The 18,916-nt window shown below is 37.7% G+C and overlaps 1 protein-coding gene across 4 annotated transcripts in view; it reads left to right on the top strand.

Annotated features, from left to right (window-relative positions):
• The first annotated feature begins 13,850 nt into the window (after positions 1-13,850).
• Positions 13,851-18,916, top strand: part of BLNK (B cell linker) — a 100,720-nt gene continuing 95,654 nt past the window's right edge. For 2 of the 4 annotated variants that reach the window (XM_080400973.1, XM_080400971.1), the window contains exons 1-2: positions 13,853-13,996; positions 18,650-18,712. In XM_080400973.1, the coding sequence (XP_080257099.1) occupies positions 13,922-13,996; positions 18,650-18,712 (138 nt within the window). In that variant the 5' untranslated portion in view covers positions 13,853-13,921. Of the gene's footprint in view, positions 13,997-18,649; positions 18,713-18,916 lie in introns of those variants that run through there. The other 2 variants (XM_080400972.1, XM_080400977.1) reach the window with 2 other exon arrangements.

Raw genomic sequence — 18,916 nt, 5'->3', positions numbered from 1 at the left:
GCGATTTCACCACCTTTGTGCTGTATCAGTCCAGCAAAGTGTTCTGCTCTCTTACAAAGTCTTCAGAATTCAGCTGGTAACTTCAAAGAAAGGCAAGCGCTAACTTCTCCCACAAGATCCTGTAATGTTAAGCAAAGCACATTAAGGATTAAGATCCTCTCTGGAAATAAACAGCACTTCATTTGGTTCAAGTTCTTCTCCTTGAACTTTAACTGAATAGTTCTAGGGTCATTTTGATAAAACAGTTTGCTAGAAGGCATCCTTTCTGATCGTGTTTTTATCTTTGCTTACTCTTACTTACTTTACTTACTCTTACTTACAAAAATGAGTGAGTTTATCTGTGATGGACTTGCAATTTGGTTCTCTAAACAAAATCAGATTTTTTCTGCAGATTTGGGGAGAATGAATGTAAAAAAAAAAATTATTCAGACCATTTATTAGAATACTTAATGTGTGCAAACAGCCCAACGTATACAACCCACTGGGGAATTAGGCAAAAACTTACTAAAATCCCTTCACCAAAAATTAAGCCTCCGTACTGACATGCACATATAACATTTGATAAATAGTTCCCAGTACCATTTTAATCTCCTCTGGGAGCATAAGAGCGAATCTAAAGAGCCATTTCTCTACAAGCACATTAAAGGATGCAGAAAATTCAAACAGCGGAGAGGTTAGCTCCGTTCGAGAAGCTCACTTGATTTTGCTTTCCAAGTTTCCAAAGTCATACCCACAAAACTTTTATTAGGAAAGAATTTTACAAACATTCTTAAAGATGGGTACCTTCTGAAGCAGGGAGGGTTATTCCTGTCAACTTTTCTCCTTAATTCTTCTTCCATTACAAAGCTATCAAATATCACTGAGAAATTTTATATGAAATGTTACATTTCAGCTTTGCTCTTTCTGACATTGTCTGCATTTGGACAGTCTACTTTTGTAGAATGGATGCTCTAGAATTCTTGTATATGCAGTTGCACAGAAATACTTTTAAGAGTTTCTAAAACTGGAGTTAATAATAGAAACCAATTGTAAAACTGTTTTCTTACTAATTAAAGGTAGTACAAGGATGTTTGTGTTAGAGGATTTAGTGTCATAAATACAAAGATTCTGTCGTTCAGACAGGGAGAGCAAACACAGAAAGCAGCCTTTCCACAGCAGAATCACCTTATAGTTGAGATACTTGTAATCTTTAAAGAGGGGGACAATCCCCCGCTCCAACAGGCAGTTTGCAATACGAAGGCAGACAAATTGACAGAAATGCAGCAAAAAAGGGAAGCAGAAAGGCAATCCTTAGGAATATATTGCCTCACATCAAACAGAGGGGTTTCTTATTTTTCAGCCAGTTTTCTATCAGTAGCAGAGTTGAAGCCAGTCAACATTGGCCACCATGCCTCTAGGATGTTCCTCATCCTCTCAGAGATTCATAACCACACTTACGCAGGAGCGATGTGTTTCAGAGAGCCTCTTGACAAGCGAGTATCTGTGCTCTCAAGTTTCCTGGGATACAGAGAAGAAACCTGAAGGAGACCAAGAAAATCCCCACAAAAATATCACTTTCTTTCTGGCCTTCCTCTCTTGCTGTTCTGCTCTTACAGAGTGTTGACTCACAGGTTTTTGTGTGCTGTTAGAGACAGCCAGAGGTAAAAGAGCTGAGCGCAATTCATCTATTGTGATAATGAGAAGGAAAATTAAACAAAAATTATTTATAGCATCATGAATTCTGAGTTCAGATCATCTAAACCAGAACTTCTATTGACTCCTCCTCTATGCAAAGTAGTTTTCAGCACGTATGTCTTCCAATACCTCAATTTAAGCATTGCTTGGACTTCCATTTATTTATCAAGTCTTGCTAGATGAAGTGATGGGAAAAAAGGTAAGATCCCCAGTAAGGAAAGAAACTATTTAATGAGTAAGTGATTGTGTGGCTTTACAGATGTAATCTCAAAACTACTTGGTCGTTATCATCCCTTACATGTTACTGAGCTTTCTTTAAAACCGGGAACAAAAACGTGATTTTAGAAGCTCATATAAGCACTTTCAAACTCAGGAGAAATCCAGCAGCCGAGCTGGCAGGGTAAGCAACTGATGGCATCATCTCAGTGATGTGATAAGGACAGTGGATCAGAATGCCTCCAGCCCACACACTGATAGAATGGTAACTCTAAATGATAAAATCATTTCTGTGTGCATAAATCAAACTAAACTAATGCCAGCCACACAATTCAATAGGAAAAAGGAGGGATGAACTACAGCTAAAAGAAACTTTACAATTACATTAAATAATCTGTTATCAGTTATAAGCTATGGGCCATTACATTTCTTTTTGCTGATACTGGTATATCTGTATCTCCCATAGCTTTGGTTATGAACTGGGGCACAGCCAACCAAGAGGTGAGAACTGTCAAAGAATCCAATTGTCTGCTATCATCCACCAATAATGGAGAGATGCAAAACTGCTAACAGAAATAATAGATCATGCTCTGGACAGTGGAAAAGATGTGGCAAATGAGGCATGGGATGTTATGCAGAATGTGTAGGTTGCAGAGGACTAAAGTCATCACTGCATCATCTGATTTGTGACTTCTGACCTCAGAGGATCATCACATCATAGTCAAATCTCACTGTTCTGAAGGTCAGCGGTGAGGTTTTTATCAGCCTGACATTTGTTGTCAACATTATTTTTTTTAATGCTTAAGTTCTTATTTCTTTTCTTTTTAATATCAAAGGAATGAGACATTAAGGTTATGCATAAACAACTCCCACTGACTTTTCATAAAATTCTTGAATCAAAATAGACTCCAATTTATCAGCAATGTAGATAACATTATCAAGGTCTAATTCACATCATACATCCAATCAACTTTTGAAAACAGGCATAGAATTCTAAGATAGGGATGCTTTTGAGGTGTGCAAAACCATAAAACAAGCATATAAAGAAAATAAACCAGAGTGCAAGATTTTTATGCTTTCATTTCTTCTTTCTCACCTCATATGGTTTATGGTTCACTTCTCTGGAAGTGAAGAGAAGTTAACTTTTACCAGTTTATTGCTTCAAAGTATATTCATCATTTGAGATATACGGTTCCCATGACAATGGGATCCCAGGGAATCTGTTAATCTAACAGTGTTAGACAGAATGTCAGTAGTGTCAATCTGGCAAACATATCATTTAACCTGAGATCAAGAGAGAAAATCTGAAGGTCAGAAATGCAATATTTATAATACTGTTGGTAGATGGATGCAAACTGAACAACTCCTATCTAGATCCTTAAAAAGCTTATCAGAGGAATGTCTACACCACACAAGCACAGCTGTTACTGGAATTTTCTCCATTAGGTTGCAATATGCATGGATATTGTGCGCAGTATTCCCTAGCATATTCCCTATAAACAGCAACAATCTTGAAATATACTTTAATAGTACTGTTTGTTATGCAAGGCCCAAACAAGCAGCAGTCTGCTGCTACCCTCATTCCCACTAATTCCAACTGGTACCACAAAACTGCCCTTTGTTACATCCCATGGTATTATTCACCCTCTACCTAATTAAATTTAGAAGCCCCAGCATTTTTCCAGTAGGCAACGCATATTTCCTTGGAAATAAACTAACATGATCAGCATGGCTTCTGCCTTTGGAAGACAGTAGAGAAGAATACACTGAAACAACTCTATATTGTCAATTCATACTGCAGCAGACTACTTTGGTACTGTGTAAAGAAAGTACCTGTGTGATTATTCATGGCTTCTCTTGACTATCTCTATGACAATTGAATTGGAAATGCTAAAGCTATGGAAGAAAGGTTGACAAAAGCAAAAGCTGGTTCACAAGAAAAACAGAAAGAGAACAGACATAACCATACTAAATTCTGACTGTATTCAGCATATAACAACAGAAGACGCCTCCAAATTTTGTGTGGGGAAGCATCTGTCACTGAATGTTTTTTTTTTCCTTCCACACCTTTCTTGTTATCATAAGATCATTTTACCTAGATCTAATTTCACTTAATACCACGCTGATAGAGAAGTTTGATGACAGTACCATTACCTAAATGATAAAGAAAAGCAAACTAATAAAAAGGAGCTAAAATAAAAGGTTATGAAATTACTGAGGTTTTGTGGCCCACATGAGAAAACTTAGAGTACTTTTTGTCATTTTTTCTTGATAGTTCTTTCATTTAAAGTTTATTAACATAAACATAGCAACTCTTAAAATATATTTTTGAGATGTCCCCACATACTGCTGTCAGAATAAAAGAAACCCCAAACCTATAGATCTCTCAGCTCTTAAGCTCCTGCTTATTTATTGAGATTTTATCATAGCCTCTCTCTGTTGACTGTCAAATAAACTCTGCTCATAAAGTTTTATCTATGTCAGCAGGCTAAGGACACAAGACATGTAAAAGCTCTATTTATGACTCCAAAAACCTTGAGAAACATTTTCTATTTACACGGCCTGTCTCCCCATCACCACCTTCCTCATTTTCTTTACTTTTTGTACCCTTCCACTTCTACACCCCCTCTCTTTGTCAATCTCTTCAGTTTCTCTATCCATCTTCTAAGCCCACATTCCTCTTTTGAATTCCTCCTTTCTTCTGTCTTTAGTTAATAGGCTCTGAAGTTCATTTTTCCAATTTCATTTACAGAGCTCTGTTGACTAGAAGTAGGGAGGAAGTCTGTTTAATTTTGGTCCAAACAACATTTGGATGCTGGCCAGCTGACACATGATGCTTCAACCAATTCCTCTTACCCATAAAAGTTTATAACATGCTTCCCTGAACATTTTGGGCTCCCAAAACCATCACTTCTTGCTTCTTCCACAGACTTTCTTTATGGCAATAAACAATAAACACCTTTTCCAAACAACCCTGTATCTCAGATTCTGTTCCTAGATCTTGCCTCTTTCAAATGACAGTTGAGCATCTTTTCCCTCAGACCTTCTGCTGTCCTATAGAAAGGTCCTAAATTTTGCAGTGTCCTGTTCTCCCATCCAATCATTTTCCCTGTCCAGTTTTATCTCAATCATTCTAAGTAAATAGAAGAACTAAAGCTATGAATGAAACCTGCATATCGGTAGCACAGAAACACTGTATCATAATATTAAACTACAGTGCTATAATACTATGCTATAGTACTCTACTATATAGTATACATGCACTATATATACACTATACATTATGTAAACACTATAATACTGATGATATTTTAGCGTCACTAATGCGTCACTATTGACCGTTGTCTCTAAGACCCCCAACTCAGTAAGAGCACGGGAGAAATGCCATCCTTCTCCAAACCTGTATGTTAAGCAAGAAGAAATTCCACTTCAAAACAGAAGTAACTGTTTTCCACAATGTACCTTACATTTCCTGCTAACAATCCATCCTGAGAACAAATACTTCAGTTACTACTCCAAAGTCTGTCGTGACTGAAGTTTTTCTAGCTCAAGCCACTATCAGTTCTGTGAACTTGTTCACCATTGAAAACAACATAACTGCTGCTTGGTGGCTGGATGTACTGAAATATCAAAGGCTGTTCCAAAGATTACAAGGGCTGTAAGGAGTAGAAGTGTGGGGCAAGTGGGGAACAGAGATGTACCTCTGTGCCAATACCTCAAAGAAACGAGGTATCCATAACACCTGAAATAAATGCACATCTTCATGCATTTTTATTTAAATCTAGCCCTCTTTTCAAAATCAAACTGAGGCAGATTTCTTAGAAACATCATTTAGAATTTTCTCTAACTACAGTTAGCTGGAGTAAGCAAGATCATTGCAGTGACAGAGAACTCTGCACCTGGGAAGCAGATGCAGAAAAACACCCTACCACTCAAGTTCTTTTACTAACTTCATGGCAGCCTTTACCTACAGGGTCAACTTTTGTTGAGATCTTCCACTATAAAATACCGTGCAATGATGCATTAGTATGCGCATTGGGAGTTGAAGTATTAATTTGACATTTTTCCATGTATCCCACACCAAGAGTCACATGCTTGGTACATACTTTCTACACATATCAATGTACAAGCCTCAAAGAGATCAATAGTGTTTAACTTAAGAACTCATTATACTAACAAAATCCCTCAAAAGAACAAAACCAAAGTAATTTTAAATAAGCATCAACCGCAGCTTTTCAAATTTAAGCTGCCTAGAAATGTTATTTAAATGATAAGGCAAGACACCAAAATAATATTGTTTTTCTGTTTTGAAATTTACTCACTAGATTTTAATGCATATAAATGTTGCCAGACAGAAATCTGTTCATACACATTTTGCTATATTTTATCAGAATAGTCAACACAGATGAGTTTAAAAGAAGGACACATTCTATAATGAAATTACATACAATGTAAGTGCAAACTACACCAGCCAGCATATGAGTCTAGAGGAATAGACAGCAAATTCTGCCAAGGTGTTCAAAAGAATAAAAATCAAAAAAGTGGCTCAGTTAAACTGCAAAGAATACTGACTACTTGCAAAGAATATCACGATCAAGCACTACAGCAACAATTCCAGCCTTCAAAAGAAATCAAAGAGAATTTCTAATGAACAATGCCACTTTTGTAGCAGATTGGGTTTTACTACTTTTATATTTTATTGTAATAGTTAAAATCATTAATTTTTTTAAAAGATAAAGAAAACCAGGAGCAAAATTCAAGTTACAAACAAATACCTATGAGAATAAGTACATTTTTAATGCATGGAATAATGTGGGAAAATCTCTCTAGAATGGCTGAATCCATTCCTAGATTCAAAGAGAAGGTCAAACTAACAATCAAAAGCCACATAAAAGGATTTTAGAAGGCTGAGTGATAACAAAAGAGCAACTGTCCTGAAGACAATGTTTTTTGTGCCATGTATCTAGCCTTTGCGACCAAACAATTTGCCAATAATTAAAATTCAGCTGAAATAACATGCCCCAGGAATGAGTTGAAGAACAAGTGAAATAAAGAAAGTGAGCATATTTATACAGTAAACTGGATATAGTGGAAGCAATATAAAGGTAACAGGTTTCAAATCAGTGTACAACCACAATCTTCTTGGTATAGCAATTGTTCTAATCATTCTTTGCAAGGTGTTTTGGGTCTAGGATTTGGCTTTTTGTGGTTTTTGCTCTCTTCCATTTGAGGCTTCCTCAGGTCTGGGTCTTTTGTGATCACAAGAAGGAAGTGCATTTCAGAACTACTGTTTAGGTCTATGCAGAGAAAGACTTCAATAAGTAGTGCAAATAGATGTTTTTTACCATGAACAGTTAATTATTTTTCAGTACCGTAATCTACATGCCAGAATCTTCCAACAAATTTTAGGTTGAAATGTGAGATAACTGCTTAAAGAAGTTTTACACATTATTCCTCTGTATTATAACACAAAACAAGTTGCACAAAAATAACGAATACTACACACAGCTAGTAGGACTGGAAAGATACTGTTTACTGCACACGCACACCCCCAACCAGAAGAACAGACATCTACAAAACTCACATGCTCATTTTATAACATGAAAGCTTTCATAACATTTAGGTAATCATTGATATATTTGCAAAGATCCATAAAGCATTTAGGCAGGTGGAGTTCCCTTTGGCCTCTGAAAACCCCCCTGACTTATCCAAATCATGAAAAATAATCTACTTCAGTCTTCAGGGAACCCAAGACTCTTGAACTCCATTTTCATGCCTCTTATACTTGGCTGGCATAATAGGAGGGGAAAAAAAAGTGCAACTACAACTCAAACAACAACAGTACACGTTGCCATGCAGGAGCAGTTACACCTCTTAATTCCCATTTCTCCTGCAAAACCAGGAAAATTTAGGTGAGCCTACCACATTCTGAGTTACAATCAAGCTCTGAGATAGGTCACACCATTACAAAATTTACGAATTTGGCATTACAGTTTTATTATTATAAGAACAGACATCAGTTTTAAGCAATACAGCATTGCTGTATAAAAATAAATTATTTTGAATACCTTCTTGTTGCATGACTTCTAGCACTTCAACAAGAACTTCCAAAAAACACTTGTTGAAAACCAAAGATCAATTTAATAACTAAAGCACATGCTTTAATTAGATAACTAGATAAAGACATATGCCAGAATGCAATTAAGCTAAACCATTTTAAGTACACAATCATGTTTTGCAGAAACATTTTTGTGAGAAACTCTTTCCCTTAGTACTTATCTGTGGCACTGGTGGAAAAGCCTGTGGCACTTATCTCACTCACAGGTTCATCCAAAGTCCACTCAAGTCACTGTGGCTCCTGAAACACTGGTAAGAGAAAACCAGGAGGAAATTACAGATCCACACCTTAGCGGGGTGGGGGAAAGAAAAATAACAAATGCAAAAGAAAACTGAAGTATTTAATTAGCCTTCACAGAAAAGATTGCAACCAGATGCTTAATTTTGATAGCAGCCACCACAGGTGGATTAGAAATTTAAATAAGAAAGGCATAATGAAATTCTCAATACAGATTATGTAAAGACCTAGCCAAGAACTATCCTTGAACTCTGAGTGCTATGAATTCAGCATATAACATAGATCAGTAAAATGACAGTATGCAAAGAGCAGCAAATATCTGTCCTTTAAGATGAGGGAGGAAGGAAGACAGCAAACTACAGAACAGTTAGCCCAACTTCAATTTTTACAAATATACTAAAGCAAATGTTGAACCTCAGTATACTTCTAAATTGTTTCTGTAATACTGCAGTAAAAACTGACTTGTCAGGAACAAACTGTGGCAAACCCGTCTCATTTCCTTTCTCAATATGACAGCTACCTAATAGCACAAATAAGGGCACAAAGTACATATCACTAAGGCTTTTGATGGGGTCCCATATAAAAATCACCACATACAAACCGGAGAAATCTGATCAAAGTACTGTATATTGTAAGTGCTCATCTGACTCACGTTGGGAAGACAACTGCAAATCACTTGCAAACTCAATGGGTATTTCAGGTAGGGTCCCATAGAAATTTGTTCTGGCCTTAATTGTATTCAGTATTTTGTCAATAACACAGATGTTGAATAACAAGCAAACTTCTAAAGTGCATTGGTTTATCGTCAAGACAGAACCAGTTAATGAAGATAAAAAAAATAGTATACTGGGACCAGTTTGGCCGCACTATTTTTCGATTAAGATGGAGTCAAGCTGAAAGTATGCCGAGAATGAAAAGACTAAACAAGAGTTTCCTAAATCACAGCTTATGAACAAATGCTAATGAAACTGGGTTTGCTTCTTCGGGAAAGAGAGGATGTCCAGACCCATCCCATCTGGTGCTTAGACAGCAATTATTCTTAAGAACAGGCACTTTCTTTTTCACCCTCTAGCAGTATAGCACAGAATTTATTAGAGTTCTTCCTTCAGCTGTGCCTCCCAAGGACATTGTGAACCTTGATGTTTCCTCAAGAACTCAATTAGAAAAACAGGTTACCAAACTGATTTCCAAGACTGAGCCAATATACTCTAGTTGTTTGTGATCCTGCCTCTCTGCTGAAGCCCTGCCTAGATCTCCCGAGGTCCCTTCCAGATTTCTGTTAACTCTGTCTTTAACTTTATTTCCTGTTAAATGGGAAAAAAACCAAAATTTATTAACAAAACTTTATCAAACTTCTAGACAGATAGCTGTAAGCAAGCCTTCCTTTTCTGACATTCTCTGTAGACTTTTTCAGACTATGAGATGATTCTGGCTTTTTACTTTAAGAATGTTTTTCTCCCACCCACCATGAATGGCAAGCCTGTCAATCACATTAACAAAAACAAAATACATATGGGAACATTTAAGGAGGAAGAGCAGAAATGAGAAACTGCTCCTTTAACTTACTTGGAATCAACTCTAACATGTGTGCCTCGACAAAGAAAAATGAGTATATGGTAAGTCATGTTACTTTCATTACTTTTGCATAAAATGGGAGGAAAAAAAACAAGTGACAATGGTTCACATGTTATATACAGTAATATGACATTGAACTATTTTGCTCTTCTATTTTCCTGAGAGTACTATTCCAGTGTTACATCCAGTAAAATGTTGCTTGCAGCTCCTACAAGTTTTTGCAGAGCACAACTTGACTTTGAAAGTTTTGAGATAGGTTTAATACATTTATTGCTTATGTTCCTGAAAATATATAATTGTATTTAGTAAGAAATGCCAGTGGCATGATCTAGGAACCAGATTTTATACTGCTTATTAACTATTTCTATGAAATCACAAACTGAGAACAAACTTTATGAAACTCCAAGGAGCTGTAGCCTGTAAAAATGTGATTTTATGTGGCTTGCACATTCCAGACTGAAAAAAAAAAAATCATTCAAATATATATCATAAAACGTGTTAACTGCTTTATGTACAAGTTATGAGAATAAATTTCTGTTTAGAAGTCAAATTACCTCTTGTACAAAATGTACACATTAACTAAGATTCCTCTGAAATTTGGTAGTTCTCAAGTACTAGATGTCATTTTTGCTAAGGGCTCCAGCAAAATGAAATGAATTAATATACAGAATCAGATTTATGCTTTTGAGGAGTGAAATTGCAAAGAGTACAGGTGAAAATTGTTAATGTCTCCAGTCAGACACAGGTTTAAAATAACAGATTACACTCTGCACATGTACCCAAAAACATATTTAGAGTCTGCCAGTGTCCATGTCAGATCAAGAGGCTCCAGCAAATATTCAGTAGTGACTGACCATGACCTCCTAAGGCTAGTGCTGGTTCCCATTCAAGTTTCTACAATCTGCTTGAGAGTTAAGTGGAGGCACCTGGACTTTTGGAAAGAAACAGCATCTGTGGCCTGTCTTTATCTGGTGGACTCTGGAAGCCTCACTATTCTGCTCAAGGATCCCCCCACACAGCCAACATGTGTTCAAGTGAACGTATTCACTTGGATTGCCGTGAAAGGTGATACACTGCATAGAGTAACTAGGATACTAAATAGAATCAGTAACCAAATCTGGGGTCCTCCTAGCCAGCAATTCTTGAAACAATCCCCTTGAGGGTAGTGGAGAGCAAGTTGAAGTGCATGATAATATTCTCCATTTTTGTTGCACACACTTGAGGAAAGAAAACTACAGCATTTATCAACCCAACATCAATTAACAGCATCAAGAGTCTAGCTGCAGGATCCCAAAGGAGCCTCTCCACGTCCCTGTTCTTTATTTTTTGTTGTTGTTGTTGTCATCATTTTTAATTAGACTACAACTCAAATGGCAACATCTTTCTTGCAAGGTACAGTCCCTGTGGTTCAACCACCTCTGCTGCAGTCACTTTGGGAACACAAAACTGAATATGCCCTTCCCAAAAAGATCTGTCTCAGTGAAGAAAGGTGAACTGCAGAAACATTGGCCTCTTGAAAGTACTCTCCTGAGAGCCCAGAATACAAATTAAGGCAATGTCAACACAGGCAATGATAAGAGAAATAGCCAGAAGTTAGTGCTGGGAGGAGCAATCAGAGCAAAGCCAGGAGGAAGAGGGTGGCCTGGGCACAATAAGGTGGGTGGGCTGGCAGGGCAGAGCTTCAGCTCACACTGCAGACTGCCAGGCAGCGTAGGAACCTAAAGCGGAGGGCAGCAAGGAGCAGCCCCTTGCATGACGGTATTTCTGAAAATGCTAGTGGACTAATGGGCAATCGTTGGAAGAGGAGCAGGTACTGCTGGCAGCATGCACTGAAGTGCAGAATTCTTAACACGCTATTTTAATCTGCCTTTGAGATGTTCTGAACTAGAACTGTTTACACCTACTCAGTAACCAAACTCAGCCTGAACTGCAGAAATTAACAGCAACTCCATGCTTCACTTTAGTCACATTTCACACCTGATGCCATCTGTTATTTTGTTGTTTTCCTGAAGCAATCATTAAACCTTTAACTGACACATATATCCCACCCAGCTGCTTCCCACCTCCAGCATACATGAAGATCCTACTACAGACACAGTCATTCCTGCATCCAACCTAGGCAAGCAAAATTTCTTAAGGAATACATGCACCTCTCTCTCTCCTGGTCCTGCACAAGCTGGAAGACAGTATCACACCCTCCTCTCAATCAGGGAGATGTTGCCCCCCTTGGAACAACACACAGCCAACACTATGAAATTCAACATAATTTTTCTTTATAGCGTGCCAGCCAGGCACTTGGAGATTATTCTGAGAAGGCCAAGTTTAAGTTGGAAGGACTTTTATCTCAGTTCTGCACTGCTGAAATTCCAGGAGCTGAGTTTTTCCAGATTCAATGTTCTGCAAAGCCACAAGACAGGAAAGAGTTAAGAGTATTCACTGGCAACAACTGACATGTCAGTCACTAACAGCAAAAATACATGCAGGAAAATTTGAAGAAGGAGAGCAGATGAGACAACTTAGCTGAAATCCATTTTAATCTTTGAACATGTGCCCCAAATCCATTTTGCGCTGGGAAATAAAACAGGAAGAGTAATTGGAAAGCAGAATATCACATTCCTTAGTCTCCGGCCTTTTATGGAAGCTCTCATATTTTGACCTGTTGTGGTGACTCAGAACTGCTGAGCAAAATAATCTGAGTTTGTTTCAGCAGCTGCAGCTGCATCTTTGCAATTTCATTGCCCATTCTATAAAGCAGTGGCTCTCAAGCATTTCCCCTTTGCTCCATTTTAGAATATGCACCCTGCTCCCTTCTCCAATCAAGAATTAACATATGCTGCCCCTCTCAAACTGGAAGTGTATTCTGTGTTAACGGTGCAGAGGCAGAGAAGGGCTGTGAGTTGGGTGGGGATGCAGCTCAGAAGACATGGCTGGACAGGGACAGGAGTGGGAAGGGGCAGAAGTGCCCACCTTGAGCCTCGTTGGCTCTGCTCCCTTGTAACTCCATCTGAGCCCCAGTCTAAACTAAAGACATTTGCCTTCCTCCTCATGCAGCCCAGGAGAAATTCCTGGCCGTGCCTGCCCAGTCCATTGAGCATGTCCTTCCTTAAATGATAACAGTCATAGTCATGGCTTGAAATTTGGGAATGACTGGTGTAACTTATGTGATATACATACATGCAACATATGTAAAAACCACATCCAGACCAACAAGTCACTGAGTTCCAAATGGTTGGAGACTGGGAGAATACTATGGAAGTCTTACATGCTTGCCCTGTTTCTATACAGTTTCCTAGGTAGCTCACTTCTGACCAGTCAGAAAAGGAGATGCTGGACTGGAGGAGCTTATGGTCTGACTCAGTACAAGCTCTTTATTTTAGCCCTAACTTTGGAAAAGATAACACAGCACTAGAATGAATTTATCAACAATTTGTTCTTTAGCAGTAATAAGGGGGGTGGGGAGCGTGTCTTAAGAAAAAAATCCCAAACTTTAGATTATATAACACCTTAGAATAACTGAGTGATTTATTTAAGCCCATAAGTATGATGCCCAGGCTTGACAAAGAATGAGATTATATGATGTGACAATATGGAAGTACAAGTTCTGCAACTGAGATCTAGTTTTGTGTGTCTAAACACCACGGCACAATATGTCAAAACCCACAAGCAAGTCAAATGCAGTTTAAGGGCAGATCCAAGCAGCTGGATCAAGTTGTTCAAGGCAGATGAGAACTATCACTAATTGATTTTGTAATAAATATAAAAAATAGCTTCCATATTTAAACCTCTAAGATGCTGATGACAGAAATATTCCATACACTGATTTGCAGCAGAATTTGTTTAACTCATTTCAGCAATGATTGATATTTGCATAAGGTGATATAATAACTTACAGTTTCTTTATACTGGAAAGGGTCACTCATAGAAGAACATTGGTACTTCCTAAATCACCCCTTATAGACGTTCACTTTAAGTGAGCAAACAGGAAAAAAAAAGTTGCAAAAGGGACTTCCTCCTAGGATTTCTACAGCAGCTCGGTAAAAAACAGTGAAGCAACAGTTCAGTGTTACTCATATAGATCAAGCCTTTCTCAAGGAGAGCAACATGGCTACAAAACTACCATCTCAAGAGGAATTTGAGAACTGGACTGCCTTTCAAGTTGCAGATCTCCTAAGACAGGTACTGAACGTACATGTAACATTTCAGATAGTCTAGTCTATATTCAGCTAGCAGAAATTCTTACTGGATTTATATTTGAAAAGCAGGTATCTTATCCTAAATCTAGCGCAGACATTCAAAAGTACTGAAAATAGATTAGTCAGCAATTGTTATCCCCAAGAACTGGTTAATATTATGTTTCTTAGTGCTCTCCTTTTTTATAGAAATGTAATTCATGGTAGAAGCTGCTAGCTAAGATCTATATGGCAAATCATATAATGTTTGCTCACAGGGATATTTCTTATAATAGAAAAGGTATTTCATGCCCCAATTTATTTCCTGCTGGGAGGAAATAACCATTTTACTGAAAGTGGATATAGATTTTAAATTTGAATATTGCTTTAAAATTTACAGCTTGTCAATAAGAATCTACTGTTCATTTTTTCTTCTCAATGTATATATACCCACAGTAGTTGTTACATGTTGCTTAAGTTTAAAGTACTTGAGCTTTTTTATTTTTTTAATGTTTGCTGCTCTGTCTGCTTGCACATTTCCTAGTTCTGCAATGACCTTTCTAGTATATGTAAAATAATCCAAATTGCACAAAATATTCCAAGCTTCTCTTCAGTCATCCTTTCACTGCTTGAACAATCTCCTCCGACATATATAAAATACATTCTCCATGATATATCCTTTTCTTGATACCAGATTTTTCCCTGTAACTTACCGAATACTATGACAGGTTTTAGACTTCTACCTGTAACTAAGTTACACAAAAAGGTCTATTCACTGCATTTGGATATATAGTCTCATTTTACATTCCTTCTGTTGGTTGTGTTTGTTTTTTTTTTAATGCAAGTTTATCTATAAAATTTTATATACAGGATTTTTCTGTCTTGTGTTCGTCGTACTTCTTACTGTGAAAGCACCAATCTTTACCAGTACCTGCTTAATGCCAACAGTGGAATTTATCGTCGTTAAATTTTCTCATCCTTTCCATTTGAAGGAGCATACAGTGTTTTTCAAGGAAAATAATACGTTATAAAGTGTTTCTACAAAGGGTCCATTTGTAGCCACATGAATATTAGGCCCAAGTTCAAAATGCTGGTTTCATATTACTATGTTTCCATCCTGCCTTGTGCATAAATACATATGCTCATTTGTGTACAATTTAAAAAACACAAACAAAAAAACCCAAAAAACAAACAAACCACAGACAGTTTTACAATGCAGCTGTATCACAATAGGACCTTTGTCCCCACGTTGAGAAAGCTAACTTGTTCCATGGAATTAATTCATACCATAATGATAACATACCAGCTAAACTGTGAACAGCAACTCAGAGGATTAATTAGCTTAAAGGAAATCAGACTAATTAATGGAAGATATAATGATTTTAAAGTACCCTGCAATTCTACAGCAGAATACAAGACAGAAAATTTAACAGCAATTGTTCAATAGCTCAGAGGCTTCAAGGGAAATTTCAACAGACACCATAACTACTGGCTTCATACTTGTTAAGAGCGAGTCTTCCACGTCTGTGTTAGTTACTGCCTATGTTCACACTCACATCACCAATTAAAGCAGCTCAGTGATCTAATTACTATGGTACAACCAACATTAAGTGCTTGACCATGCTGTGTATCAAGGACTAGTGCTGGGAAGCAGCAGCCATTTGCCTGCGGCCACTGTGTACAGAACCATTCAGCTCCCACTACCAGAGCTCCAGAGCCTCCGCACCTGGACAGACACTACCACCATTTCCACAGACAGCCAACGCACCCAGGGCTCTGCCAGATCTCCCATCCCTGAGACTGGCCATACAAGTGCATGAACCCTAAAATAATGCCATTAAGGTTGCAGAAATGAGCACTCAAATGTGCCAGAACTGGGAATAGCTCTATAACCTGAATTTGCCCTCTTTTACACACACATCATAGTAGTCTGTAATTGCTTCTTTGTGTGCTACCTTTGCATTCACAAAAACCTGCCTTCTTCAATGCAAGGAAACCAGTATGTGTGTGCACTACTCTGAGCCATTACAGAAATTGTAAGGTGCCCAAGGCCAGGGCTCGCTGAAAAAGAATGGTAATGTTAATTTAATTCTGCCTTGAAATATCAGATTTTGCCATTGCCCCAGCTCAGCATTTTTACCTGTAGCCATGCAAGTCACCCAGACAAAACATGACATTTCCTGACTGCTTGATTTGAAATTCCATGCTCTGATTTGCAGAAGTGGTGAGAGGTGAGAGTTGTAGCCACAGTGACAGCTCTGCTCAGAGAGTAAAAATGCCAAAATATTGAATATGCAAAGATACATGCCTATCTCTCAGATTCTATATAGCTGTAGTTAGGCATCCGAAACCACTGGATACTGCATGAGTTTTACTTCTCATGTACCTCCACTCCCCTTTTCATTTCACACGGTGGTCTTAGGAAAAACAGTTAAAGTTTCTGAAGCACTCAGACAATAAAAAATGCTGTAGAACAGCTCAGAAAAAAAAAAAGTTCTGGGTTCAGGGAAGGTTTGAATACTGTGCAGTACAGGTATACAAGATAGCAGAGAAGCAGTGAGCACTGAACAGAACACAATAGAACAGCAGTTCAGGAAAGTCACATCATTGTGTTGTGACTGAGGCTGGGTCTTCTAGAAGAGGTATACTGAGGTTGGTGCCATAATATATATGTATAAGGCACATCTACAGTGCAATTTTAGCGTTTCCGTAACAATCTTCATTATGTTTCCATAACAGATTTTTGTGTTTTCCAAGTACAAAAGTTACAGCTAGCCATTCTGCAAAGTGTTTCCAGCTTCATGAAAGGCATTTATATATAATCAATAACTTCACTACTAAAAATTAATTAACCTTATTGATTTTGCTTTTTTCCTCATAAATAAGTGAAGATAATAATTGAAACCTCTTAGCCACGTGCATGTAACTTCCCTGTTATCTTGCATCTATGCTATAATTGCAACAAGACTGAGATATTCCACTCTGCATGTAGAGTTTATCTGCTTGGTCTCCATTTGCCTTGTAGTCTAGTCCCTCTCCTCATTACTGATCTTAATGTTATGGAGTTAATGTATTTTTAGAAAATGAAAGGCTCTGTGGTCATCACCAAACACCAGTAGTGAGACACCTGCTTGTCTGACAAGCTAACCATGTAAAAGGATCAAATTTTCCCTCACACAAAGTCACATGCTTGATTAATAGCATAACGTAAAGCACAAAAGCAGCCAGTCAGAGCCAAAAACTGGAGACAGAGCCAATAACTAGAAACAGATAGGCACAAGATGAGCAGAAAGCGTGCATTACCTTGATTCTTTGCCTCTCCACCAACATCAGTGCAACTGATGGCAAATTAACACATCCCACAACCACTGGTCCAACACCCACAGCAACGCTCTCCTTCGAATTGTGATCTATTCCCTATTGCAAACAAACAAGCAGCACTCCCCCAATCACAGTATAAAATAACAATTTATAAATTCAAACATATTAGCTTATAGATCAAACTGTCTGAATTTGAAACTTTCATATCAAAAAGGTAGATAAAATACACTTCAAATGTTTTTAAGCATGATCAGTTTTAAATATTCTAGAAATAAGGAATTGTATTAGACAAAACACAAGTATTTCTATAAGAATAATTTATTTTCACTAATATTTTTCTGTGTTTGAGTTGGTCATTACTGCTACAAAGATTTACAGCTAAGCATTACAAATACTAAAACTCATTTCAGGAGTGGTACATTCTTGAATAAAAGATTTCTACGCACCCACCCCTCCACTTCCATGAATAACAAAGTAATTTCTTTGAAAATCCAGGCTAAGTCATGTAATACAGATTTTTAGGACATCTTCAGCCCTGCTCCACTCCCTTCTACTTTTTGATAAAGGAAATCCAATGTGTCCACTTTTTTTCCAAATTACTATTTAGTTTCTGTCATAAAGATGTAGTATCTCGACATTCCTGTTTCATTTTAATTTATAATCAACACCAAGTTTCTTAAAAAACACCACCACAACTACATTACAGAAAAGGAATCCTGTTTCCGAACCCGAATTCTGTCCAGCAATGCCCATCTATCATGGGAACTGCAAGGCACACTTAGCCCAAACATTTGGTGCTGAAGCCAAGCAGCAGCCAGAAGGTTGTAAACTGGCATGTAATGACAAAGCTTTCTATTAGATAGCCTTTACTTTCCAGCAGTCAGTGATATAACCATTTCCTGAAGCAAAGGCACAGCTACTCACAGGCTTTTATCACAAGCTACCTTTTATCCTATTTCTAATTATGGCCTCCTCTTATCCCATCACAACTGTAGTCCCACAGTGTATTTCTGTTGGGCTCCTTGTTCCATTTCTGTTACAGTTGCTGCTTCATAATTTCATATTGTCTACTCCATTCACAATGTTATCAGCCTTTATTCACTGTAACCTTTCTTCCTAAGAAAGACGTAATACTGTGTATTCTTTCTTATGTGAAAGTCACTTTTTTTTTTTTGAAGCATTACTGTTATTCTGTCGAATATTCTTTTTCTACGTAGCCATACCAAATAGTATAAAGATTTCCACAACCCCAAGTATTTGAGCATAGAAACATTAATCAGTTTGTTTACAAATGTCAAGTTTCATACTATTGTAATAATTTTATCTTTGCTCACCTCAGTTTGGAATGCCTGAATCTGCTGTGGTGGTTGAAAAACTGGGCATGAATGGATCTCGTTTCTTGGTAAGCATACATTTCATAACAGCTATCATTCAAGCATGAGGATTGTATTCCTTACAGTGCCAGGAAATAATCTGACATTTTCCTTCTTCACCCACTATTCATCAGTTGCTACGATTTCACATTTTAGCGGGTTGATTTACATCTCTGACCTGAGGAACTCCCCTACACAACAGAAATCCCAGAGAGCTCTTCTCCCTCTCCAGA

The sequence above is a fragment of the Falco punctatus genome (genome assembly GCF_963210335.1).
Source record: "Falco punctatus genome assembly, chromosome: 9".
Classification (NCBI taxonomy): Eukaryota; Metazoa; Chordata; class Aves; order Falconiformes; family Falconidae; genus Falco; species Falco punctatus.
Note: the sequence above shows the minus strand (reverse complement) of the source record. Positions and strands in the feature narration are given on the sequence as shown.